General features: G+C 52.6%; 2 protein-coding genes across 5 annotated transcripts; one reads left to right on the plus strand and one right to left on the minus strand.

The window, feature by feature from the left end:
- Positions 1 to 195: 195 nt before the first annotated feature.
- Positions 196 to 20,600, minus strand: ARPC2 (actin related protein 2/3 complex subunit 2). 2 transcript variants are annotated; one of them, XM_055811445.1, is made up of 10 exons: positions 20,396 to 20,600; positions 10,307 to 10,341; positions 9,177 to 9,289; positions 7,094 to 7,139; positions 6,359 to 6,545; positions 5,861 to 5,954; positions 3,407 to 3,533; positions 2,193 to 2,293; positions 1,618 to 1,718; positions 196 to 637 (listed from the first exon to the last, which is right to left on the minus strand). In XM_055811445.1, the coding sequence occupies exons 1-10, from the start codon at positions 20,467 to 20,469 to the stop codon at positions 613 to 615; spliced, it is 903 nt and encodes a 300-aa protein (XP_055667420.1). In that variant the 5' UTR covers positions 20,470 to 20,600; the 3' UTR covers positions 196 to 612. The 2 variants fall into 2 exon arrangements, with proteins under 2 accessions (XP_055667420.1, XP_055667421.1); XM_055811446.1 differs by lacking the exon at positions 10,307 to 10,341 and having other exon boundaries at positions 20,396 to 20,542.
- Positions 20,601 to 20,819: 219 nt separating this feature from the next.
- On the plus strand, positions 20,820 to 25,369 carry LOC101922140 (C-X-C chemokine receptor type 2-like). Of its 3 annotated transcripts, none has more exons than XM_055813088.1 (3): positions 20,820 to 20,930; positions 22,148 to 22,442; positions 23,971 to 25,369. In XM_055813088.1, the coding sequence occupies exon 3, from the start codon at positions 23,976 to 23,978 to the stop codon at positions 25,047 to 25,049; it is 1,074 nt and encodes a 357-aa protein (XP_055669063.1). In that variant the 5' UTR covers positions 20,820 to 20,930; positions 22,148 to 22,442; positions 23,971 to 23,975; the 3' UTR covers positions 25,050 to 25,369. The 3 variants fall into 3 exon arrangements, with proteins under 3 accessions (XP_055669063.1, XP_027642929.1, XP_027642928.1); XM_027787128.2 differs by having other exon boundaries at positions 22,148 to 22,431; XM_027787127.2 differs by having other exon boundaries at positions 20,821 to 20,930; positions 22,148 to 22,415.
- Positions 25,370 to 26,031: the final 662 nt, after the last annotated feature.

Consider the following 26,031-nt stretch of genomic DNA (forward strand, 5'->3'; position numbering starts at 1 on the left):
CAATCCTCTTCTGTGCAGTCCAGGAGTTCCCTAACACAACAGGCTACTCACTCCTAGACCTGGGCACAGCACCCCCACTTCAGCCCTCAAGACAGAGATCACCAGAAGTAATTTGCTCTACAATACAGTAATTATCCAAATACCCCTTCTGGGGGCAAGGCCACATGCATTGACAAGCCAAAGCCCCACAGCCCCTTAAGATAGAAAGATCTCCTTTATTAATGAACCCCAACAGTATTTCTTCAGATACAGGAGTTTTGAACTCAAATACTCAGAAGAAAACAAGTTAATATTGCATTATTCTCATAAGAAATACTGCAACTTATTTCCGGTAACATATTGCAAAGCGAAACAGCTTGAAAAGAAAAAAAAAATTAAAAAAGAAAAGAAATTAAGTCAATCAAACTGGAATTAAGGTTTTGTTTCTTGGAACGATCGAGTCCTCGCAAGCACAGCTCGTTTCTGCAGATTACTCCCCAAACTGTCGTACAAACAGACCCCGATTGCTTGAATTCCTTATGAGCCCACAGAGGTGCAACATTAAAAGCTACGATTATCGGGTAGCAAGTGCCCCAACCTTTGTCCTCCACGGCAGCTTCAGTGACCCTGGCGTTAACGGGTTGTGAACGTCTTCCCCCTGAAAGAATGCAGAAAGAGGTCAGCACAGTCCCCAGCTGTTTTGGGGTCCCCCAGGGCAGCTACAGGGCTTTTGGTGGGGCATATACTTGCACCGAGCTCTCAAAGCCAGGCAGGCACCGCTGGTTCAGAGCTCACAGGCGTTTATAGCTGCGGAACCAGGTCACGGGGCTATGGGGAAGGGCTGGCTTTCACAGAGGGGACAACCCCGTGGCCCCAGAGCAGAACAACTAAGGGGACATGCCAGGACACACAGCGAAAGGACACCAGGGGGCCTCTGGGATGAGCAAAGGGTAAAGGACCCGAGGGAAACACGTTCACACAACTCTTCTCCGCCCACTTCCCTCTGGGCTGTTTTATTCACAAGAGGGAGCCAGCTGGCCAGTCAGCGTGGTGGCCTGGGAGCGCTCCTGGCCCCAGCCACCTGCTGGCCAGGGGCTCCAAGGAGCTGCACACGCACCAGGCAGCAGGAACCTGTTCCAGTGCCCACAAACCCCCGGGAAGCACGGGGCCACTCTCCCCCGGCCCCGCCGTGAGCTGGAGCTGCCCCCAGAGCTGATCAACCATGTTTAACACAACAGGGGAAAAGCCCCACGAATGCCACGTGGACAGGCCCAGGGACACACACGCAGCAGAGACACTGGGGCTCGCAGAGCTGTGTACAAGCCTTTCACATAGCACCTGCCCGTACAGGATTCGCCACAGCCCAAGCTCCTCAAAGGACATGTGAGGCAGTAAGTGACTGTGGCGGAGGGAGCACCAGGGGTCCTGGGAGTCCAGTCACCTCAAGACACCCAAGCAAGCACTTGACTGTGAAACACCCTCCTTCTCTCTCAGATGGGGTCCCAGCACATCAAGCCCTGGTCTGGTGACCCCCACAGCATCCCAGTCCTCCCCAGACCAGATTACGTCAAGCTGAGAAGGAGCAAGCTCATGGCTGGCTGAGAAGCCCAGGGAGCTGGGCCTCGCTGTGCTACTCACGTGATTGTTTTCATTTCTTTTTTCTCTGCATCTGGACGGGCACGGTTCAGCACCTTGAGGAAATCCGATGTTTTTGCCCTCATACGTGTGTGAATATAGGCCTGCGTTTTGTAAGGACAAAATGGGGACCTGTCAGGATCCTGTATTCATAGCTGAGATTTCAGGACACAGGGCAGGAGCTATCTTTCTGCTTGCTGGGAAAGCACCTAGCTTTGCATGGCCATGGTGCTGTGAGGGGAGTTCAGGAGGCAACGGTGAAAATGGCTGCCTGAGCCCTGGTCAAAGCCAGGTATCTCTGAACAACTGCCCTCCTGTTCTCAGAAAGGAAACCAGATCCAAAAAGGGGAATAAAAAAATTCTACTTCGCTGCTACGATGGGAAGCAAACAGGCACTGCCTGCGCCAAAGAGCAGGGAGAAGGGGATAATGCATCACTTGCCCCCCCTGCATGACTGGGGAGGGCAATGCCAGACCCCAGTGAGTTCTCAGGGGGGCACCTCTGCCCTGTGGCTCCTCCGCTGCAGCACCCCGGTTGGATGGGCTGAAGCTACCCTGTATCCCCCATCCCCTCAGTACCTTTGAGCACTTGATGTGATAGTGCAGGTAGTCCCGGAATGTGTGGATCAGGTTTATGGTGTTGTCTCTGGCAGCAGCATTGGTGTGACGGGGGAACAGCACTAAAAGAGAGCGATACAAACTGTTAGTGCCTCCTGAGGCTACCAAAGGGCTTCACGTTCCTCCAGTACTGGAGGCTTCAGGGTGTGCTGCTCTGAACACCTACTTGGCTCTCTACAAAGAGCCCTTTACTATGACACAATATAAAGATTAAGCAGCACTTGTGATTTTAAACACAGGGCTTAGCAGCACTTTTCCATGTCTCCCGCAGCAGCCTGGACACAGCTGTGCACTCTGGAGGATGCCGGCAAGGCCAAGTGCCCAGAGATGATGGCACTGTAGGAAACTGCATGATGCTACTTCAGTACTTTGGAGCAGCAAATGGAGGAGAGAGTTAAGAGGCAGACAAGGGCAGCCAGGCTGCTCAACTGATTTCAAGATCCAGTCTACCCTTGACCAGCTTGCTGGCCCCATGACAGAACCAGACTCGATTACTGCAGGGGCCTGGTGGCTTGCTCTTTCCAGAGGCTGCTGCTGTGCTAAGCAACTCAGATCCAAGGCCTGAAAGACCTTTTTGTCTGGATGACGATCTCCAGTTTCTCTGGAAAAGACCTTTTCCTTTGAACAGGGCAGGGTTTGGAATTGGCTCAGCCTTCAGCACTGCTGCCCAGGAGGAAGTGGTGACTGCTGGCCAGCACCTCCGCAGGCAGGGGAAAGTGGCTCTTTAAGAGATGGAAGTGTTTGACCCAGAGCAAAGAGGCACAGCTGGAGAAGCAGAACTCACTGTCCCACTCTCCGATTGCTTATCAAGCACCACACAGATGCCTGCAGCTGGACAAGCTACAAATACACTCACATGAAACCTCCCACAGGAAACATCCAGTTTCCACAGTACTGCAGCAAAGCTACTCTTCCCTTGCTTCCAAATGCTGAATTTATTTTGTAGGCAGACACTAAATAGCTCACTGTCTACTTCCACACCTTGAGCAGAGCTGAGGTGACCCAGTACAGCAAAGGGACACACCAAAGGGGACAGACAACACAGAATCCAACTCCAGAGTCCCTTCAGCCTTCAATGACCAACTTGAACACTCAGGGAAGGTGAATTCCTTCATGCGGCAGCAGGAACCTCTCTCCTCCCCGAGTGTTCCCAGGCCTCAGAGCTGCCTGCTTACCAAAGGTGATGTAGCCAATATTGTCGCCAACAGCTGCGTCTGTGTCTTTCAGCTCCAAGGGCGGCTCCCTGTGGCTGAAGAGCACTTGTGGGGCTGTGTGACTGGCCCGGCGACCCTCCTTGAACTCCTGAACAAGACAAAGTTGAAGGTGAGTCCCACTGTGACAGTCCAGCAACACACTAGGAAAGCAAATGGGGTTTCCCCATGCCCACTGGACACTCCCGCAGGGCAGCTGAGCAGGAGGTTTCCCTGTTTTCCCTGAATGGGATTAATCCATCAGGCCAAACCTTGGGAAAACAATCCTTTTTCCCAGCTAAACCAGACCAAAATGCACAGCTGTCCTGGGTTTGCACGTGGCCCTAGCACAGCCCCTCAGTTGGGGTGACTTTCAGCCTTGCACTTCCTGCCACGGGTGTTTTGTGGAAGGGACACCCCCGTCTCAGCAAACGCATGAGACAGCACAGCTCCTGCCAGAAAGTCAAGACCATCAATGCTTCCAGGGAAAGCAGGCAGTGCCCATCATCCCAAAGGAAAGAAAATTCTCAGAAAGGGCTGCAAGGTCTCCATTGCACCTAGTGTAAAGACTCTTCCATGTGAGAAAGCATCTCCCACCAGGAGTCTTTGTCTAGGCATTAGAAGGCACCTATAGGGTTTGAAGATTATGTGCAAAGCCTGCTCTTCCTAACGCTTCTCCACACCTTGAAACAACAGATCACTTCTGCCAGGGAACCTGACAGCAGCATGACCCCACCTCACATGAAATGAACTGGCTCCGCATTTCAGGACTTACAGGACTGTCCCTATGCCGGGCTGGGAAAGTCCAGACACCATTCTCCTGCCCCAAGACAGGGCAGCCTCTCCTCTGCCTCACAGACCCCCAGCCCAAGCTACACATCAGCCACCTTGGCCTCTCCTCCCTTCTGAGCACAGCTCACCCTGGGAAGGGCAGGAGCATCTGTGCCCTTTTTAGAGAACTGAGTAGTTCACTGTGGTTTCCTTAACAAAATGCTTAGCTTGCACTTCGCCTACTTATGCCAGAGGGTGAAGTACTTCAAATGGCTTCACTGGTTAGTTAATGGTCAGATTTTCTCCATGACAGCCCAGATAAGCAGCCACCATGTGCGACTGGGCTGCGTTACGCAAGAGCAATAGCTGGAGGGAAGGAGGCAGCGTGACTCAGAGTGGAAATTCTTGTGGCTGGGCAGGAGCAGGGTTTGCTGTTGTAAAAACGAAGAACTTGGGACATGGATACTCTGGGACAGCTGCTGCCTTGAAACCCTGCCACCTCCCCAGGAGCCTCACAAACCCTGTTTTGTTCACCTCATCCTCCTTCAGTGTTTTAAAAGCTAAATTCCAGGCTGTGGGATATGCTGGTGGGGAAAACCTCAAAGCCAGAGAAGATGCCTTGCCCATGGCTAAAGAACACAGAGAGCAGAACTGCAAGATGAGACTCCCATCACAACAGACACCGCCCTAGTGATTCCCAGTACAGGTAAACTGGTATCCAGCAAACTGGGACAGTAACTTGCTGTCCACAAGCCTGTCAGCAGTACAGCCTTGTACCCCTGAATGGATAGGCTAAATAAAGCTCCTCTAGCCCTGGGAACACCCTGCAGGGCCCTGCTCCGTGGCCATGACTGCGCAGGAAGCTGCTCAGGTGCTTCAGCAGACACAAGTGAGCTAGGTGGGCCAGCGACATGGATGAACACATGCACCAACATGCACTGAACCTTCCTCAGCTGTAAACAAACGTCTCAATCACCACAGGCTGCACGCAGTCACTAAGAGACATGCAAAGCGTTTACTACAGGCTTCTGAATGCTTCCTGGCTGAATGGCAATTGCAAAGAGTAGCTGAATCCAGAGGTACTTGGCATTATCATGACAGATTAAAGCAATCTATTTGCAAACTAAGCAAATTCATAGCTTTGCAAAGCTTGGATTCAAGAGACCATCATGGCATGTGAGAGCAGCCACACTGAGCTGTGGAGTCTCTCTACAGCATTTGAACATTAGCAGGAACAAACTTCAAGGTGAAGACAACTCTCAGCACCATCTCACCCCTTCTTCTGCCTCTACAGCCTCCCCACCATGCTCAGCTCCTCAGCTGGCTGGCAATCCCCACACCACAGCCAGCTGCACTACAGGGCCTCAAGGTGGATACTGAAGTATTCACCATGGTGTTTCTCATCTGTAACAGGTAATATCTTTAATTTCCCACATGAACAAGACCATTGATAATAAAAGATGCCAATGCATGTGTCTGGATTTGAAAATACACTGCCTATGCCATCCCAGTGCAGCTTGGAGCCCTGCAAAGAAAGCATTTATGTGCGTTAAGCTGCCTGTGAGCTCACTTCAGCCTAACATCTGCTTGTTTTGGCAATGCTTCTTTCAAGCAACAAGACATCTGAACTGAGGACCAGACCCTTTCCCCACAATTCAGTTTCCATACCTGCATAAACACCTTTCCGATCACCACATCATCGTCATCCTTAAATACTGTGCTGAACACAACTGTGACACGGTCCTTTTTTGCCTCAACATACCTGCAGATGAGTGAGAGAGGAGAATCGAGCTGTGAACCAGAGCCAAGAAGTACAACTGGATGAGGAAGCAACCGCGTGACGAGGTCAAGCAGATACAACAATCATTCACAGGCCTGGCTGCTGAAAATTTCCCCTCCCTCAAGACAGTATTTACAGGGAGCGAAACATTTCTGTTGGGAGCGGCCAATTCCTCTCCTGCATGCAGCCACAAGTGCTGGCACTAACAAGAGACTCTTGTTTAACACCCTGCAGCCTGAGGGATGAGCACTGCCCTCACTGGATAATTCTGACAGCCTAGGACAGGCCCTTATTACCCTGACAAAGTACAGAGCAGTATGATTTCCTGACTTTCCACCACAACCTACAGCTGGCAAACTCCTGTACTGCTTGGTTTGAACACTTACATTGTCTCATCGTCCCTGTAGTGGATGACAGCCCTTTTTTCTCCTTCTTTGCCCTCTTCCTGGAATTTGAAATACTTCTCAAAGACTGAAGCAAAGCAGTTGCGCTTCAACATGCCAGCTTGGTGCACGATAGCATCCTTGTCTGCGGGAAGGTTCTCCAGGTCGTAGAGCAAAGAGACATTGTAACCTAGGAGGGACAGCCACTAACCTTAATTATCTACGCAAGGCCTTAATGAAGTCAGAGACATTTTCCAAAAGAGACATATATAGTCCCACCTTTGCCTTAAGCCCTCCCAGAAGCCCCAGGAGTGAGTGTTTCCTACCCCAAGTATCATCAGAAGCCATGGCAACACACCTGGAGCTCCTTCCTGAGCTCCCAGACACAAGTGCCAGCTCAGCTGCTCCCAAGTTTTTGCAGTGAGTAGGAAGAGATGCTGTCACAGGTAACCATGGTTTTCCTGTGTCTCACAAAGCGTCTTTGAGAAGAACAAAGACCCCAACTGTGAGGAACAGAGGCTTCCCAGAGGAGGACTGCATCACGAATTACAGCCTGTGCTGCAAGCTACTGCAGCCCTGACTTACTTGAGCCACCTTTTATATTGTCATTCATGGTACAGAGAGCCCCAGATACCAAGCTCTTGAAGTGCAGCCTTCATTTGAGCATTTCTGAAGTGACTGAAGTAATTTTGGAATTGCATTCACACACATGAAGAGTAAATGTTACCCCAGGGTTACCTGATTCAGGATTTACCAAGTAGCTTCCATAGACTTTCTTCAATACCTAGGAAAGAAATTAAACATTGAAAGCATAAGCTGTCAGGGTTGTTTCCTCCTGCAAAGCCCAGGCCATGTGTGGTCTTCATTTAGAAACATCAAATTACAGCATCTGCCTCTCTTAGTCTTAAGTGAACTTGGACAAATACTAAGTCATCTGCTTCTAGTATTACTGGCTGCTCCTGCTCTAGGTGTAGCTCCCTAAACCGCCACTGACAGGGGATGCACTGCAGGACAGGACTGAGAGCTGGAACTTTTTAAAGTTCTTGCTAGTCTTGAACTTGTATGGGGTAGAAAACCCCTCCATACACCCCGTAACTTCAAAGGAGAACTGTAGCAGAGCTTGACACAACAGATCTAAGGGCTACAAACCCTTCTTCCCATTCAAAGGCAGATGCAAAGTGTGCCCCGTCCCTCTCCTTGTGGGAAGGCAAATTCAGAGCGGGGGTCATGTACGGCATGGCTGGGCGATCACCCACCCTGTCTCAGCCTACTGCAAGGGACAGATGGGGATGGAGAGGAGACTGCCAAGCAGCTTGGATGCCTCCCAGAAGCAGAGCCGCCTACAGCACAGCAAAAACCTTTATTCAAACGTAATCACTGCTGAATTTTACATCAATGGCAATTTTCAACTGAGCCATAGCTCTGTGTCAATGAGGGGGCTGGGAACAGGAGGTATTTCACAGAGAACACAATAATGCTGTGGCAGAACTGGCTCTCCTGGGATGACACCCACCACCATGCAGAGAGGATGCACAGGTTCTCTGCATGTCAAAAACCTCCTTTCAGCAGAGAGCCTGCCTGCCTGCTGCAGCCCAGGGAGATGCTCTTAGCAGGAACCCCACTTTGCGCTCCTCACAGTGGAGTTTCACCAAAGATGGAGCAGAAGCAAGCTCCATCATCTCCAGGGAAGCACAGAAAGCAACAGTTTGCTAACTGGCAATTTAAAAGTGTAATTTCTATTTAGTCAGCACTCCCAAGGCAGTTCTACAGAGATCCCATTTTCACCCTAAAAACCTGGGAAGTTGCCTTCAACCAACCACCATGATGGCTGCTGGTGCATAGTGGCATCGGCCACTCACCCACCACAGCAGTTATCTTGGGATCAATCCATATTGATCCTCACTAAATATGTTGTGGGAGTTCCACCATTTGGGCTGCTTGACTCTCTTGTTTGCCAGCAGCGGTACCTTTCAGTAGCAGGCAATGCTGCTCCTAGAAAGCTCTGCACAAGGAACCAGGAAAGGAGGACACTCAAACGTATTTATTCTGACTTTGGTATGTCTTGCAGCAACTCACAGGAATTTACTTCGGGTTCAAACCACCTGTTTTCCACCAGACTCAAACTCATGGAGCAGTTTCCTTGTTTTCCTCCAAGGACAGGCACCCAGAGGCAAAAGCCTGCTTAAGAGCCTTGGGTGAACCTCATTTGCTACTATGTGGAGATTTGAAAACTGACTCAGGAACTGAGTCATACTTCCTGCCTCAGCACCCAACCACAGCTCAGACAGGCTCCTTCTTTCTACCATAAATGGCTCTCCACAGCCCCGGCCCATTCAACAGGAACTGAACCAACTGCTTCACACAGCAGCAGACAAAAGGGAACCAGTCTGCAGATCATGATCTGCCACACACAGCAGGAGCCCATCACTTGCTCTCAAACATGGTTAGAGTAGGAACAGCAGCAAGGATTTGCCTTGGTGCCTGCCTTCAACTTGTGGACTCAGCACATCAGTCAGGGAAACTATTTCTATGTGCCCAGGCCTCACATTCATTTGGACTTTCAAAACTTGTGATGTCTTTTGACTTTCAGGCTGCAGGGTCATATAAGATGGCTTTTTATTCATGAGAGTGTGTGAACACACTCTGCCCTTGTCTTCCAGCAAAGTGGGACGCCTGGTTGGCCCAGGGCTACTCCTTTGACCACTGTGAGATGGGAGCACAGGTGCTTCTCTAAGGGTTGGATGTTAGATCCATCAACATTGCAAAGACATTGGCTGCACTAAAGACAGTATTTGTAGGCTCAAGACCCAGAGATGCTCACCTCATCAGCACCATGTTCCTGGAGTTCCTTGTAGAATTTCAGAGAAATACTGACCATCACTTTTGTCTTGTCTCCATTGGGGTTTGAAATATGGTAAAGGACTCCATCAAAGTCTATGAAGCAAGCAAAAGAAATGTGAGGGAACAGGAGCCAATTCCTATTTCTGAGGAAGGTTTTCCCTACATGTTCCAGGAACTGCATAAAGAGACACTGTTCCCCCTGCTCCAGCCCTCACACATACACCAAGAGAGAAACCCATAATTAAAGAAAGCGGTAATGTCATGTAGGGAGACCTGTTACCATTGAAAGAGCTGAAACAGTTTTGACACCTGTCCATCATCGAAAGTTTTAGTCTACTGTCATTTAGTATCCCTGGAAAATCTGCTTATGCTCAACACACGAGGATACAGACACACAGAGATTGGAGCCTTCTGGATGGCCAGCACAGAAAGTAACTGACAAGGCCACCGGGCCAGAGCTGCAGCCTGGAGGGGAAAACATCTCTGCCAGCAAAGGCATCTCAGCTGCTGCCTGCTGAGACAGCTTCCACTTCACTGCAGACTGGGCAGAGAGGGCAGGAGGCAGGGAAAGGCAACCCTCCAGCTACCTAGCAAGCTCTACTTCCCCATGGAGCTCTGCAGCTTACAAAGATTTTTGATAACAGAAGCAAAAAATCGGTTGCTGAAGGAGCACTTGAACTTCCTTGGCACTTCTTGTCCTGGAGAGTAAACTTCAGGTGATGAATTCATCTTGCCTGTCACCCTGAGCCAGCTTTTTAACAACCCAAACCAGATGGTGCTAAAGACCTAATGACAAGTAGCATCAAGGGCAGGACTGGAGAATACACGAGGTAAAAAAGAAGAGCTAGGTAACAAAACCACACCAAAGATAGCTCTGCCACCACTGAACTCACTGCTGTGGAGAAAGTCCCAGGGAAGGTGAATGGACAGAGAAAATTGTGGGGCAGCTGACAAAGCCCCAGCTCTGGGAAGGCTGCGGGGTGCCCACACCATCTGTCCCTGCATGGCTCTCCGCCCCCTGCTGCAGTGCCCCACAGCAGGCATAACCGTGGGCAGACTACTTGAGCCAGCCCTTTTTTTCAGAGAAGTCAAGAGAGCTGCAGAGCTTACCTGCAAATGTTACTTCTACTGCCTCTGGTTTATTTCTAAAAAGCAAAGAAAACAAAGGAGGTAAATGAGAATGCAAACAGCAGCCTCCAAGCTGTGAAGAAAAGAGGATTAATTTCCAATGCTTTATTTCTCACAAGCAGCTCTACCTGAAAACCCCTCTGTCTCCTGCTGTTCAACCAGCAGGTAACCTTCAACAAGGGATCTTCAAATTCTCCTCATTCCTGTACCCACCAGTTCTACCTTAGATGATAGGAAATAGGTCTTGAAGCTGGCAGAGACTGTTATTATTTGTAGCTTATTAATAGATTTTGAGATAGCAGATTTCCAGTTAGGAATGTTTGAAAAAGCTAATTGTCACTATGGAGTTTAACAAGCACATTCTCCACAGAGAACAGCCACAATCCAGGTTTGGGGACAGAGGCTCCTTTGTAAGTTCCTGCGATACTAGTTCATGGAAGGGCCTTAGAGACTGAACAATCCTTCCAGACGCAGTGCCACCTTTGCCATCAACAGCAACTCTACAAACACACTGATATAACTCACTCACAGAGAGGACCCTTCTGCAAGTTTGGGGCTAGGAGTGAACCACAGAAGGAAACTTTCCAGATGTGCATTTCATCCCGCACCCAGCACATCCCTTCCAAAATACCCCAATACTATGCCAACTACCTCTGCAGGAAAACTGTACATCTGGGTTTGCTGTAACACTGCCCAGTGTGGTCTTTGGGATCCTCTCATCAGCAACAAGAGCACCTTGCAAGCCAAAGGCACATCACATCTTATGTTGTGGGTATGAAGATTTCACAACATCTTAACAGACCCTATTTGCCAGTTTGTCCACGATTTGTAGATTAGGATCCTGTGAAAGATGTAACTGCTTCTGAAAAGTGATTTTGTTGGAACTGGCACTATAAACTGCTTCAGCAGCTCTGAGGGGACTAGTATTAATAGGCCATTCTCCAACAGGGAGCAATGCAAAGGTCTCCATCAATGACAGCAGGGGTGGAAAAATGAGAATAGGATAAAAATGCAGCTGTTTCACTGTGTATCTCCACTTACTTTTCAAAAGCAGTTGACATTAAACAAAGTACAGGCTAATGGCTGTTGCTAACAAATCTAGCCTCTAAAGCAGTTCATTCACACCCACCTGAACCAATGTACTGAAATAACTCCTCAAACCAAAGCCAGTGTGTTGAGACAGCCTTGTGGCCTCAACTATGCTGCTGCTTCCCAGAGACCAGCTTCAACCTTTTCACCAAATATTGCTCTGTCCACACACGTACATGCTGCTAGGTACTAGCTACACCTCGGTACATACACAGAGAAAGGCGGGGGAGCAATGACTCTAATTTCCCTCACCATATTCTGGAAAGGTTTTAATGACTTCCCCCCCGCCCCCAGCAGAAAGCACTATTCTTCCATCAGCTTTTTTGCTGACAGCCTCATTCCTGGAAGCCAGGAATGACCGTGATGTGCTAAATCTCAAGATGGGCAATGCAGGGAGACCAAGGCACAGAACAGCACTGATCCCAGACCATGCATTGTGTTAGCAACATTTTACTCAGGTGGAAAGGGAGGAATTAACTTCCAGCCAGAGATCCTAAGTGGAAACGATGAGGTGTGGCTGCTTCTTGAAAGTTATTAGCTGTGAAAAGCAACAGACCTTTTTGTCGGGAGGCTGGAGAGCCTCTGTCTTTTGTGCAGCACTGCTGAAGACAAAAACCACACGCTTGAAAGAAGCTGAGCGAGTGCACCCAAGGCAGGTCCTTTAGTTTAAGAGCTGTGTCAGCTACTTGTGACCTCTCTTCTGTCATCTCCCCTTCCCAGCTGGGCCTGAGACAGAGGCTTAGCAGGCATCCCTGGCTGCATGTTTAACCCAGGCTCTTGGAAAGGGGAGCAATTCCCCAAGCCACATCCAAGTCAGTTCAGCTCACCGAGTACTGCTCAGAGCAGAAATAAAAGAAAATCCTGCTGATCCCGCTAGGTCAGTCAATGCAGACATGTTTCTTCTTTTAGAGTACCACACTCAGACTTGGGAATCAGCTTGGATGGCAGTATAAATTTTTATAAAAAAAGAAACCTATGTAGGAAGCTTTAAAGATAGCACAGTCAGGCACACGAGAGCTAGGAATATTAAAGAGGACACATCCTTAAATCATTGTTCCATTTTCTCAGAGTTACACCATTCAAACCCCATTCCCCATGCACATGGAGCTGATGCCTCCCAGAGCCCCAGCTCCCAGCAGAGCCCCTAAACACAGCACCTCCCTCTCAGCAACACAGGGAAGACTGACAGCCAGCGCACTGAAGTAGTTTTACCTAGGAAGGACAACGATTCCCCTGCTCACTCACCCAGTACCCCAGGGGAAGGCAGAAGATCACTGGTCACATTATTTAAGAAGCTGTGTGAGACCATGTACCCAAAGTCGGTTAATGGCTCTGCAGGAGAGCCTTTGTTCTGCACACAAAAGCCTACCTCTAACACAGCCCCATTTTTGAACCTTTCATCGTGCAAGCATGATTTCTTAAAGAAGTTACTGTAACACTGATTTCCCAAGTAGCTCAATTCTTGTACTGGGGGATTTTGAGGAGGGGAGATATTTAAAGGAAAAGCAGGTAACTGGGCAGAACTTTGGTGTGCTGAATATTCAACTGCTTCCCGGCACAGCATCAGTGAAGCGAGCGCTCACGTGAGCTGCATACAGAGCTCCTTGCAGCCGCGCTGGCCCTGTCATCTACTGCAGGGTGTTTTTTCTGCCTTGCCTGGCACACGCTTAAGTAACCCAGGCCTGGCCTGGCCCAGGGGAGGACAGGTAAGAGTATCAGAAGTGTGGCTGGGAGCAAAGCGAGCTCTCGTAGCCCTTCACAGTTCAGCAGTCTTATAAGCCCAAAGTTTAAAGTGCTTCTATTTATCTCTCTGGCTCACCTTACCAAAGCTATCCTGGCTACTTAAAACGTTTGTACAACAGAAAAATCACCCATTTTGCTACCTGAATTGTTCCCCCATCAAGAATTCCCCAGGCAGAAGAGAGAGGAGCTCTCACCTCCAGCCTCCCGTGGCTTCTGGACTCACAGCAGACTTGCGCATGTCATCACTTCCCCTTGACCTTCCACCAACAGAAACAGCAGCAGGAACGTGCTGAACATCCCGCAGAGGCACAGCATGTCCTCTTGGTGTTTAGCCCTCCCAGCCCACCCTGCTCTTGGGCAGGTGAAGGCTTGGAGCAGGGGATGCAGTACGCCTGGCACCAGGGCTGCACCACTGCAGGCCGGGTACTGGTTACCATCAGGTTACTGGCACGATCCCAAAGGGCTCTGCCTGGTCCAGTGCTGTATTTTTCCCCAAAGCGCTGTTATAATATTAAATCTGTAATTCCCCCCTCCAAGCAATTTCACAACATTTAGCATGCTCCAGTGTCCCCTGCCTCAGTGATGAGACCCATCCACACCTATGGTGAGAATTAGCAGTTTAGCAGCTCTGTGCAGAGTGACTGTAAACCCCAGCCATCCTTTTTGTGGTTTACTTTGAAGCAGGGTTCTGGGCAGCCAGGACCTCATTTGGGGTTCACTTCCACCCCTGATTCAAGTCTCTCTGAGAACCAGACTAAGCCTGGTTAAGCTCAGAGGATCTCAGACAGTACAGCCCATCCGCTCCTTGGGCAGAGAACTGCTGCGACTCCTGCAAGCTCCTTACCGCCAATGCTACCTGAAACATAGCCTCCCCCAGCGACCTTCCCTGTTTGCTACCCTCTGTCCCAAATGGACAATAAAACCAGCTCACATAGGGAATAACTGAGATGGCTCCTCTCTGCGCTAAACACCAAATCCAGACCAGGCCTTTCTGCAAAACCCTGCCTGAACTCAGATGCTAAAATGGCAGCTGTTCTAAGCAGCAGCAGCGGTCTGCTTTCTGATAACACTTACCAGGTTTGAAGTAAAAATCCACACCAAATCCCACCTACTCTCTGCTTTTAACAATAGAAGACCCTGACAGGTTTTATGTCTTCTTGCCCACATTCCTCCTACTTGTCTCCAAATGGTTCCTATGGTCTGTCTATCTAATACAGAGCCAGCTCTAGATCAGATTTTTCACCCCAGCAAAACATCCATGAAAAGCCACACTGCCCACAGAGAGACACCAGTGAGCACTTTAGAGCAACAGCAAACCTTTTTTTTTTTTTTTCCTCTGACAGCATTTCTTCAGTTTTGACTCAAACAACTTCCAGACTCCCCCGCTTCACTCTCAGGCCACAGAGGCTCTTAGCCCAATGTTACAACAAATCTAAGTACAGAAGAACAAAGACTCTAATTATACAGGTCAACAACCATATTGAAGCACCTCCCACATCACAGTTAATACCTGTATCAAATAAAGGAGGATGGCAATTATTTTAAAAGCTGCAGGCATGCAGATATTCTAATCTCTTGCCCCAGAGGAGAGGGGCAGGGGGAAAGAAAGGGGGTATTTCAAAGCTTAAAGCCCTGAGCAGAGCTTTCAGATCACCAGAGTCAACACACAGTTTGGCAAGAGCATGCCAGATTCAGTGACAGACTGCAGGCTCTCACCAGAGAAAGGTCACCCCAATAAAAAAATTATGAGCAATGTCTAAAATTATCTGAACAGTTCTTCTATTCACGGACCCTGCTCAGCTAACAAAAGCTACTCTGCATAAGCTGCGGGAGCGTATGTAATCAAAGAGCTCCCATAGCTCTGGCAGCACACCCACCACGAACTTGAACAGGAGTGCTCTGTCAGGCGAGCAACACCAAGTAGCGTATGGCAGCCCCCATACCTGCTACTTCTCTCTTGGTTCGGTGACCCCTCCGTGCTCAAGCTTCTCCCTCGCTGAGGGCCTGGCAGCCTGGAGGAGGCTGGCTGGTAGGAAGGCATTGGGATTCCCAGTGGACAAGGCACGAGCTGGTGCTGCAGCACGCAGGTCCAGGCAGGTCCACTTCCAGCCAGGTCTGTGCCCTGTACATCTCCGTTCCAGCTGCGGGTACGTAGCCCACAGTTCCCCACCAGGGTGATCCAGCGCTCAGCAGGTCTCTGGGGAAAAGCCTCATTTTGCACACACCATTCACTACACTTCTTTGGTATAGCAACTGATACCCACTTTTCTCTGGTGTCAAACACCAGTGGCTGTAGTGAGAATCATTCTCAGAGGATAATACAGAGCAGGCCTCTCTTGGGAACCTGAGATGAAAACTGAGGCTGGAGCAATGACAGAACAACTTGCAAAACATAACACTGCAGATCTGGGCTGCTCTCCCATGCTGTTCCTTGTGCTACTCCTTGAAAGCAGAGCACTGCCTAGTTCCGGACAGAGGTGGCTCACAATCCATCATTAATGCAAAGTCACTTTCACTGGTGGCTGAAGCCAGATGTGCTGTGGCAGCCCAGGAGCTACTCTCAAACACCTACAACATGCTCAATGTGGATGGCCAAGGTTTACCACTAGTGCCACCTATGCCATGCTGAACCCAAGGATACTGCTTTCTGCCAGCCACATCATCCAAGTGCTCCTCAGAGTCAGGCAGGCTGTTTCAGCAGTCGAGGATGTGCTAGGGGAGGTGTGCAGCTCCAGGCTGGGCTTGTGAGGACACTGAGCCAGCACCTGCCACTGCTGCTGAAGGAGGGAGGGCTGATCCCTGCTCCTCAGCTGCGCAGCCTTCACACAATGAATGAGATGAGAAAACTCATCTGGGCTAAAAATACCCAGTTTTGCCTGTTTAATTTTAGCCTAGGTCACTTCCCCAATCCTGCTTCCCCTGAAGCCACAACAATGCCTGTGTCAGCAAGAAGGAGGGGGTGGCAAAGAGCAACCTCTCTTTTCAGTGGGGCTGCTGATCTCCCCTGAAGTGCCACAGCGACAGATCACCACAGCCACTCCTGCAGGATGTTTCTCAGTCATACCTAGCAGGACACAAAGCTCCTCTACCCTCCCAACGTGCCTGACAGCCTCCAGATGCTACTTGGTCTCCCCACAATGAACTTACACACGTCACATCATGAACACAAAGTTCACACTACCTCGTTTCAACCCAGCACTCAGCCTGCTGGTCTGAAAGGCTCAGCTCTACAGTTGACTAGCACCAAAGAGACCACAGATGGGAAATACCAAAAAGCACGTGGGTGCAGCTTCAGCCCAGCTCTCCAGCTATCTCACAGGAACTGCTCTACATCAGGGAAGTTCAAGCTTCAGCTGTGTTCCTATGTAGCTAATAGTCATGAAGCCCTGCAGATTTGTACCTATTAAGAAACCAATGGTTTAATTCAGGATTCTCTTCCCTCCACCCCGACCAAGGGAAAAAGCACACTGTTCCCCAGCTATGCAAATTTGTTTTCTTTTGCACAGCGGATAAATACTAAGTAACAGTTTGAGGCAGGTGATTAATTTATCAGAGATTTACAGCAAGCTATGTATGGCTGGAAAACCAAACACCCTGTGAAGCAGCCTTGTGCCACACTTTCACTGGAGTCAGTTAAATTAGAGCAGGACAAAATGGGACAGCAAATCTGTTTTGGGAGGCAGTTCCTCCCCATGTGTTAAACAGAACAAGTACCAGGTACAGAGAACAAGCATGAAAATGTTTTATACTTAAATTGTTTGTTGTGGTTTTTTTTCCTTTGTGGTTAGCAAAGGGAAGCAATGATGAGAAACAAAATCTTCCAACTGGTAGAGCTCATCCCCTCACATCAGGTTTCTATCAGAAATGGGAAAACCCAAGTATGACTTCAGCTTCTAGGTGACTTCTTAAGTCCAAATAAATTAGCCAAAAGCTTATGGAACATTTTATTCTCTTGACACCTACAAAAGCTCACAAGCTGCCTCATTTTAACACGCTTGTTCCCAGGTACTGCAGCAGTTCAATGCTTGGAAGTTTCAGCAGCAAATTTCTAACTCCAGTTATTTCAACAGATTCTGGTAGCTTTAGGCCTTTTATTTAAAAATGTGGTTGTTTTAAGGAAATGGATTTAAAACAAGAAATTACAATATTAAATAAAGAAAAAAATCAGATGCATTGAAGTCCATTACCTGTCACTACCTTGATCTAAATACCACCATTCAATGGTGGCTGTCCAAGGATGTGATATTTCCATGGGGTTTACCCACAAAAACAAAATAAATTTGGAATTACCCTGTTTACAGGTGGATGCTGCCAAGCCCCAAGGACCTTGTCAAGGGAGGACTCTCAAGACATAGATTAGGCCCTGCCTCGAGGCCTGATCCCTGCAGCCCTGCCGAGGCACCTTCCACACTGGGAACTCCAGAGACAGCTGATGGACCTCCACCCAGAGTGGATTTTGACATATAATATACGACAATAATATTATGAGCAGTTATTAGCTCCAACTTCTAAATTTGACCTCATTCTATACGATAAGGTGAAATATGAAGTGCCTCTCATCTGATCGTCCAGAAAAGTTCTGCAGGGAGCCCGCTGAATCATGGCCACAATGCAGCCATGGGAAGCAGAGGGGAGCAACACAGCCCATGTCACAGAACAAGCCTCTGGCAAAGGATTTGGAAATAAGCCTCACCTTGCCTGACTCCCAGCCTGGTGCTGAAGCCACCAGGCACACCTGGCTCTGAGACAACCGCTACAGCCAAATCTGTGCATCTGCCCCAGTCTTGGTTTAGAGCAAATAATGCAAAACCAATTCTGTCAGTGTCTAGACTCACTCCTCCCAGTTGCCGAATCCCTCAAAGCCTGACCTTGCCCTGACTGTCCTGTGTCCATTCCTAAGACAAGCCTTGGGAAAGGCATCACCAAAATCATGAAATACAGGAAATCCCCTCCTTTCTCCAGGCTCGGTGCCACAGGAATGACCCCAGAACTGTGGCCAGAGGGAAAAGAAATTTAATATGAATAAACACTGCGTAACACCCATTCCCTAGAAGACTTGAAACCAGGACAGAAAAAAAAATACACCTCCCTGCACATCTTGGAACTTTGTCTCCACCCTGTGCTTGCCTGAACAGGAGGGCCCCAGCATAAGCAGAGAAGAAAATGCAGAAGTAAATAACTTCCTCTCCTCCAGCAACACACTCAAGACAGAAAACTTATCTAGAAATGACATCTAAAGAAAAGAACACGCCATAGATGAGTAAGAGGCAGAAGCAGAGCACCATCAGCAGCACTATGAATTGATCCAGGAACAATCAGTATGTCATGCAAGCATGCCAATGCAGAAGCAAGGAGGCTTTGCTGTACTGTGAAATGGAAATTTTGGGGGCCTGTGGGCTGGTGCAGAGTGAGCAAGTCCAGCTTTGGTCACACAGAGTTGGGGTTTTAAGGTGCATTTAAATGCTGCAGACTACCACCTACACATCACCAACACAGGGACACATGCACATTCTTCTCTCTCCAGCAGGAAGAGTGCCTTGGTATAGACTAGTGATGAATGAGCATTTTTGACGCACACTATTAACCTCTGTACATATAATATTTTCTAATGGATGCAGCTGCAATACCATAGTAGTCACCCAGGAGCTCTCTCTTCCCAGCATGGTGCCTGCGCTCTGGGGAAAGGAAACTTGTTGCATTAAATGATCAAGCTCAAGAAGAGTAAGAAGCCTGCAAGCAGCTCAGCTATCCTGCAAGGCAGTGCAGTCTGTGAGGTTATTTTATGAAAAAAAAACCCAAACTCAAGCAACAAGTCAACTGAGAAGAGAAAGCAGAGGAAATGGCCTCTGTCAAAGTTCTGCACATAAAAGGCTGAGAGCTTCAAAAGCCGCTGAAGGAAAAGGTGACACACAAAAAGGCACCTGCCTGTGTGTGGGGTCCCTTCCCAGAGCAGCCTGGCCCATGCTATTTGAGGTGCCAGGGCAGGCTCCACCCTAGAGATAACACCACTGTGCTTTGCTTCTCAAGGCTTTGTCTCCGTACAAAGGTGCCTGGTGTTACTCACGCCAGCAGACAGCACAGTGAGCTTGGCTACAGATAAGGACATTTATATGAAAGGGACTCTCTTCCAAGCTAAGCTGTGCTCAGACAAGCACCTTTATAGCCCTGGTGCAACACTCGCAGTAAACAATCACTAGCTCCCCAGGGACTCAACTGTCCCAGCCAGACATGCAGGTGCAAACCAGCACCTCCAACCACGCCCCTAGGCCAGGACATCCACCAGGCTGGCACCAGGGGCTGTGGGCCTACATCCCTCCTGCTCTGGAAAGCAAAGGGGGTCAGGCTGGAATCTGCTCCCCACCCACAAAGCAGAAGGCTGAGGCCACAACTCCACACACAGGCTTCCTGTTCCTCAGCTCCCCACACACATTCTGTACCAGTGCTGGCACTATGCTGGGCCTGTTCTTATAAATGCGGCTTTACCCAAAGCAAACATCCCTGGAAAACTACCTTTCCCCCTTCCCAACTCCCTCCTTGCCCAGGCCCTCTTCTCCAGCTCTGCTCCCTCAGCCCACCTCAGCACCGCCATCTCCAATACCCTCCCCAGCTGCCTCCTCCCTCCCCGGGCCGCCACACTACCCCAGCACTAACCAACCTGTTCAAGCCCCACTCTGCCCTCTGATTATGCCTGTCTGACTTTGCTCCCTCGTCCTCCAGCCCTTCACTCTGCCCAAGCTATGATCAACTCCACGGCCCCCAGCTCAGTTACCCCAGCCCAGACCACCCTCCCCCAGTACAGACCCTCCTCCCAGCACCCTCACCTCGCAGACCCCTACCCTGTCTCAGCTCTGCCGTTCTGGCTCCCCAGACCCCCACCCCACCTCAGCGCCAACCCCTCGTCATTCTCCAGGCCCCCATCCTGCCTTGTCACCATTCCTCCAGCCCCCATCCCGCCCCCGTACCACCTCCTCCAGCTCAGCCCCTCCATCCCCCGACCTCCACCCTGCCTCGGCGCTCCCCCCGGCCCCGCTCAGCCCTGTCCTCCCACGGGCCCCCATCCCACACAGGCACCACCCGCCCCGCCACCCGCCAGGCCCTCCCCTCTGCCCGGGCCTCTGGCACAGCCCTGCCCCCGCCAGCCGGCGTCCGCCCTTCCCTCAGGCCGCAGCCCCGGCCCGGCCCAGCCCCGCCGCCCCCGTGCCCGTCAAGCCCGTCCCGTCCCAGCGCCCCCGATCCTACCCGGCGGCCGCGCCCTCGAACTTCAGCGTGAGGGTCTCCTCGATGATGCGGTTGTTGACCTCGAGCAGGATCATGTCGGTGCCGGGGAGGGGAGGGGCTCTCAGGGCACCGAGGCCGGAGGGAGCCGAGCCCGCTGCGCGCACCGGGGACCCGCCCGAGCCTGCGCCGCCGCTTCCGCTCTCGCGCCCGCACGTCACTTCCGGCCCCGGCGGGCCGACAGGCGGCAGAGCTAGCGTGCCCGCGCCTCCCGCCCCGCCCTCGCCCGCCTCGCTGACGTCACGGGATGCCCCGCCCACCAGCGGCGGGGGACAGACGGGAAGGGGGGGCGAAGGGGAGGGGAGTGCGTCAGGGGAACCGGGTACATCGGGCGTCCGCCGATGTCGTGGGGCAGGGGCAGAGGGGTGCCCCGGGGGGCTGAGGCTGATCCTCTGTGTGGGCGCCCCCCCCCTTGGGGGCCCAGGGATATGGGGTGCGCCTGGAGGATGGAGGACCCCGAAAGTGCTGGGTGCCCCCAGGGATACGGGCTGTGCCTGGGGTGAGTGGGTTCCCAAAGGTGTGGGGTGCTCCCAGGGATATGGGGTGTTCCTAGGGTATGATGGGTCCCCAAAGGTGTGGGGTGACCCCAGGGATAGAGGGGTAACTCAGGAAGTAGTGGACGTGCCCCAGAGTATGAAGGTCTGCACAAGAACTGGGTGCTCCAGGGATGTGGGGGTGCTCACAGGGGAAAAGTGTGTCCTGCGAACTGGATGATTCCAGGGTTACAGGGCCATAAAAATGTGGGGTGCCCCCAGGGAGTGGGGACACCCTAAGGGGGCTGTGAGGGTGCCCTGGAGCTGGGGAGGTGCCCAAACCTTTGGGGATGTTCCGAGGGAATATGAGTGACCTCGTGATGCCCCAGGGGTATGATGGTGCAACTACAACTGTCCGTGTGCCCCCAGGGAAGGGAGGTGCCCCAAAAGTGTGGGACCCCTAAGACCGACAAGCACCCCAAAGGTGTGAGGATGGAGGTGCCTCAAGGGTTTGGGGGTGCCCCGGAGGAACAGAGGTACCCGGGGAGTGCCCTCGGTGCAGGTTTCCCCCGAAGGCAGCAGGGGTGCTCGGAGGTGTGAGGGTGCCCCGGGTTATGGGGGTGCCAGGGAGGGTCCCCCGAATCTGCGGGGCTGGCATGGGGGCACAGCTCCGCCTGGTGGCACGGCGCCACTTGGCTCGGCTCTGCGCAGCACAGCCAGGGCAGGAGGGACGCGGGTGGGGCTCCTCTGCTCTGGTCCCCTGCTGCACCCCTCAATGGGGAGGAAGCCAGCCCCGCAATGGGGGTCCCCCTGTGCCCCCAAAACGCCAACACCAGCCCCCTCAATGGGGAATAGCACGACCCAACCATTGGGAAACTGAGGCACAGAGCCCTGGCCTGTCTTTGCCCACTGGCCTGCCCACCAAAGCCCCCCAGTCCCAGAGGGCCTCCGCCCTCCCGAGGGGGGCTGCAGCACCCAGGGAGTCCTCGCAGGGGAGCTCCACATCGACTGGGGGCCAGGGAACAAAGTGGGGACCCCTGGCTGGAGACCCCCAGGGGGTGCACCGCTGCAGGGGGAGAGAGGCACCCCTGGATGTGCCCCGGTGTCACCTGCTGCCGGGTGGCTCGGACACCCTGAGGTAGGGTGGGTGGGTGTGATGCAGACTCCCCCCGGCCCTGACAAAAGCATCCTGGGGGGGGCCGGGGAAGGGTCCCTGCTGACTGCCACTTCCCCTTCATGCTAGGAGAAGGTTTTGCAACCTCGCTTCCTCCCTGGGTGGCATAAATCGGACAGCAGAGGGAAGGGGTGCCAGGAGGCAGCACAGTGGTGGCTGCAGGTGAGGGACCTTCTGACTGGCCTGGCAGGACCCCCAGGTCTGGTGCTGCTCCACGTCCTCCCACACTCTGCACCGGAGCCCTTTGGGAGTGACGCCTGGATTTTTCCCTGTGCCCGGGTGCTTCCCGGTGAGAACCAACTTGGGACCAAGAGAAGACCCCAGATTTGGGAGAACGGTGAGGGCAGCGAGTGGTGAGTCCCTGGTGTGTTCCACTGGAGATCGGGGCTTTCCTTGGGCTGTGCTGGCTCCCCCAGCACCCGGCTGAGCCCCCTCACATGTGGGGAGCCAGCTGGGCTGGGGGTCACAGTGGCTGCTCTGGCTGCCTGAGGGTCTGCCTGGTGCAGGGGGAGTGGGAGGCAGCAGGTGGGGCCACCTGGGACTGTGCTTAGAGCTCATTTGGGGTGCAAACCTCTTGTGGTCCCCAGGGACATCAGCTGTGGGTGCTGCAGGGGAGAAGCGCCCGCTCCCATTTCCTTGCACAGCCATGAAATGGAAGGGTGCTTCCTCATGGTGTATCCCTCCTTCCTCCCCGTGGGACCCCCAGGGCCACACCAGTGTCCCCCAACCCTTCCAGGGTCAGGAGGGGAAATGGGGTGCTGCTGGTTCTCCTGGCTGGGCCGGCTGTGGGGTACCAGTGGTTGAGGGATACCCGGTCCTGCAGGAACCACTGTGATTTTGGAGTGGGGAGGCAGAAAGAAGCAGCCAAAAATAGACCGAGGGGAAGCACTGGTGTCTGGCTGTGCCCCGTGCCTGTGGCAGCCCCACTCGGGGGGGACCTTGACCCATCGGCATTCCCAAGCAGCCCTAGCATTGCCAAGCCCTGGAGGGGCTCGGGGCCTCAGAGATGGGGCAGAGGGGTGAAATGAGTCTGGATCCATACTGGAAGAAGGCTGAAACCCAATGGTCTTTGGGGAGGCAGGGACAAAGCAGGATGTCCTACGTGTGAGGAGACAGGAAGAGTGACTGTCACCTGTGATTTCCACATCGTGGCTGAGCACAGGGGACATGGGGACACCTGGCAGCGCCCGGCTGAGCAACAGGAAAACCAGAGATGTGAAATATTTTCAAAGCCGCAAAGGGTGACATGTCTCTCCATCCGGCAGTGAAACCACCCACACAGGGACAGGATTAGGGCAGGGGAAGAAGGGCATGAAACCACCTTCAGACATTCTTCAGTGCTGCCAGCCCCATGCACTGTGACTGCAGCCTCACCACCAGCTGGGCTGGCAGGAGGGGCAGCTCCAGCAGTGATGCTTGAGGGGATGGAGAAGCTGGAGGGACCCAGAGGTGCTTGGAGGATTTTGGAGGTGCCTGAGGGACCCTGAGATGCTCAAAGAGCTCAGAGGATTTTGAAGGACCCACACAATCCAGGGGGACCCAGGGATGATGGAGGGGCCAGGTGTCTCCTGGAGGGATGTGATGCTGCACTGATAAGGGAGCCCTCCAACTCAGGAAGAGGTGGCTGGTCTGTGGGGTCCCCTTTCCTCTGTGGGGGACAATGAAGGGACAGAGTTGGAGTGAAGTGCGGCAGACTGAGGGGTGCTGGGGGTGTTGTACAAAAAGACATATGAGGGTCAGTGTGCACCTGCAGTAGAGTGATAGAGAGGGGCTGCCCACTGGCTGGGAAGGGACCTGGGGGGCAATGGAAATGCCAGGGGACCCAGAGACACTGTCACCCCTGGCCCATGCCATCCTCCCACCCCACCCTCAAGCTGCTTTGTGCTCCACAGGCTAAATGGAGTCCTTCTCCTTCAATGGGGATTTCTCCAACTTCTTCACCCTCTACAACTATACCTATGACTACACAGCCATGCCTGACACTGCTATCTCCTCTGCCCCATGCCGGCCCGATGGCTCTGTCCTCAACAAGTACCTGGTGGTAGTGATCTACTGCCTCGTCTTCATCCTCAGCGTGGTGGGAAATGGGCTGGTGGTACTGGTGGTGACCTCCAGCCACACCAGCCGCTCCGTCACCGATGTCTACCTGCTCAACCTGGCTGTGGCAGACCTGCTCTTTGCCCTCACCCTGCCGCTCTGGGCTGCTTACCGAGCCCATGAGTGGGTCTTTGGCACTGTGATGTGCAAAGCCATCTCTGTGCTGCAGGAGGCCAACTTCTACAGCGGCATACTGCTGCTGGCCTGCATCAGTGTGGACCGCTACCTGGCCATCGTCTACGCCACCCGGGCTGCCACTGAAAAGAGGCACTGGGTGAAGTTTGTCTGCTTGGGCATCTGGGTCTTCTCCGTGCTGCTCTCCCTGCCTGTGCTGCTCTTCCGTGAGGCTTTCCCCTCACCCAGCAATGGCACCGTGTGCTACGAGCGCATTGGCGGTGAGGACACGGCCAAGTGGCGGGTGGTGCTGCGGGTCCTGCCACAGACCTTCGGCTTTGCCCTGCCCCTCCTGGTGATGCTCTTCTGCTATGGTGTCACCATCCACACCCTCCTCCAGACCAAGAATGCCCAGAAGCAGCGGGCCATGAAGGTCATCTTCGCTGTGGTGCTGGTCTTCCTCATCTGCTGGCTGCCCTACAACATCACGTTGGTGAGCGATACCCTCATGAGGACACGGGCCATCGCTGAGACTTGCGAGAGGAGGAACCGCATCGACACGGCCCTCTCCGTCACACAGGTTCTGGGCTTCGCTCACAGCTGCATCAACCCCATCATATATGCCTTTATTGGGCAGAAGTTTCGCAACAGCTTCCTCAAGATCCTTGCGCAGCGTGGGTTCATCAGCAAGGATGCCGTGGCCCGCTATGGCCGCACATCCTATGCCTCCACCTCTGGCAACACCTCCACCACCCTCTGAGCCCTGCTGGGACCCAACCCTCACAGCTCCCAGCAGGTCTCAGCACCCCACACACCCCAGTATCCTTGCCCAGCGCCCTTGGATGCAGGTAGCAATGCCACAGGGATTGGCAGGACCACCACTGGATGCTGGACCCTGGCTGGAAGTGGGCTTGGGCAGCAAAGGGGTAGGACCCCATTGCCAGGGGAGTGATGCCAAGCACTGCACACCCTCCTTGCTCTTTGGAGCAGAGCCTGTGACTCCGGGGATTCTGCGACCCTGCTGTGGGGACAGTGTTCGTGGCCGACAGCCATCCAGCAATAAAGGAGTTGGCATGTTGGTCACCCAGGTCTGGCTCCTCTTTGCCATTGGGAGTGAGATGGTGGGATGGGGTTGGGACACATCTCTAGGGACAGTGGGTGCTGGGCTCTCTACCTCAGTGCCAAAGCGGTGGTGCCAGCTGAGCCTGGCGGGCTGTGGGTAACCCCACTGCCCAGCCAGAGAAGGGCTGTTGCCTGAGAGGCTGTTGCAGAGGGTTCGGCATCTTGTGCACGGCCAGAGGGGACCCAGACCCGGGTCTCACTCCCTGCATCCACCCAGCCAGGTCTTGGCATTTCCCCAGTGTGGGGTCTCTTGTGTGGCATCTGTCCCACCTGGGGACAAAGCCACTCCTTCTTGACCCCAATCAGAGCCACAGTGGAGCAAATCACTGCAAGATGCCTGAGCACCCCTTCTTGACACTGAGCCAGCCCTGTGACGCCTGCCTGAAGGGTGCTAGCAGCCAGGGTGCTCCCTGCCCCCCCTGACACTGCAGTGCCAGGACATCATTGTGCAAAAGGCTGGGAACCTGTCCATTACACAACCAGGATGCTTCCGCCCCAGCTTGGGCAATGGGGGCTGGCACCAGCATGGGGCAGAAGAGCTGAAGAGGGGGCTGTGACCCTGCTGGGGTCTCTCCTGCCACCCTGTGTGCCAGGCAGCAGGGTGTCTGCCCCAGTGTGCC

The sequence above is a fragment of the Falco peregrinus genome, chromosome 8 (genome assembly GCF_023634155.1).
Source record: "Falco peregrinus isolate bFalPer1 chromosome 8, bFalPer1.pri, whole genome shotgun sequence".
In the NCBI taxonomy this organism is placed as follows: Eukaryota; Metazoa; Chordata; class Aves; order Falconiformes; family Falconidae; genus Falco; species Falco peregrinus.

Coding starts and splice junctions, on each gene's coding strand:
- LOC101922140 (XM_055813088.1), top strand. CDS start 23,976: ATGGAGTCCTTCTCCTTCAATGGGGATTTCTCCAACTTCTTCACCCTC.
- ARPC2 (XM_055811445.1), bottom strand. CDS start 20,469: ATGATCCTGCTCGAGGTCAACAACCGCATCATCGAGGAGACCCTCACG. Junction 7,140..9,176: donor AGGAACATGGTGCTGATGAG/GTGAGCATCTCT, acceptor TTTCTTTCCTAG/GTATTGAAGAAAGTCTATGG. Junction 5,955..6,358: donor TACAGGGACGATGAGACAAT/GTAAGTGTTCAA, acceptor ACTCATCTGCAG/GTATGTTGAGGCAAAAAAGG.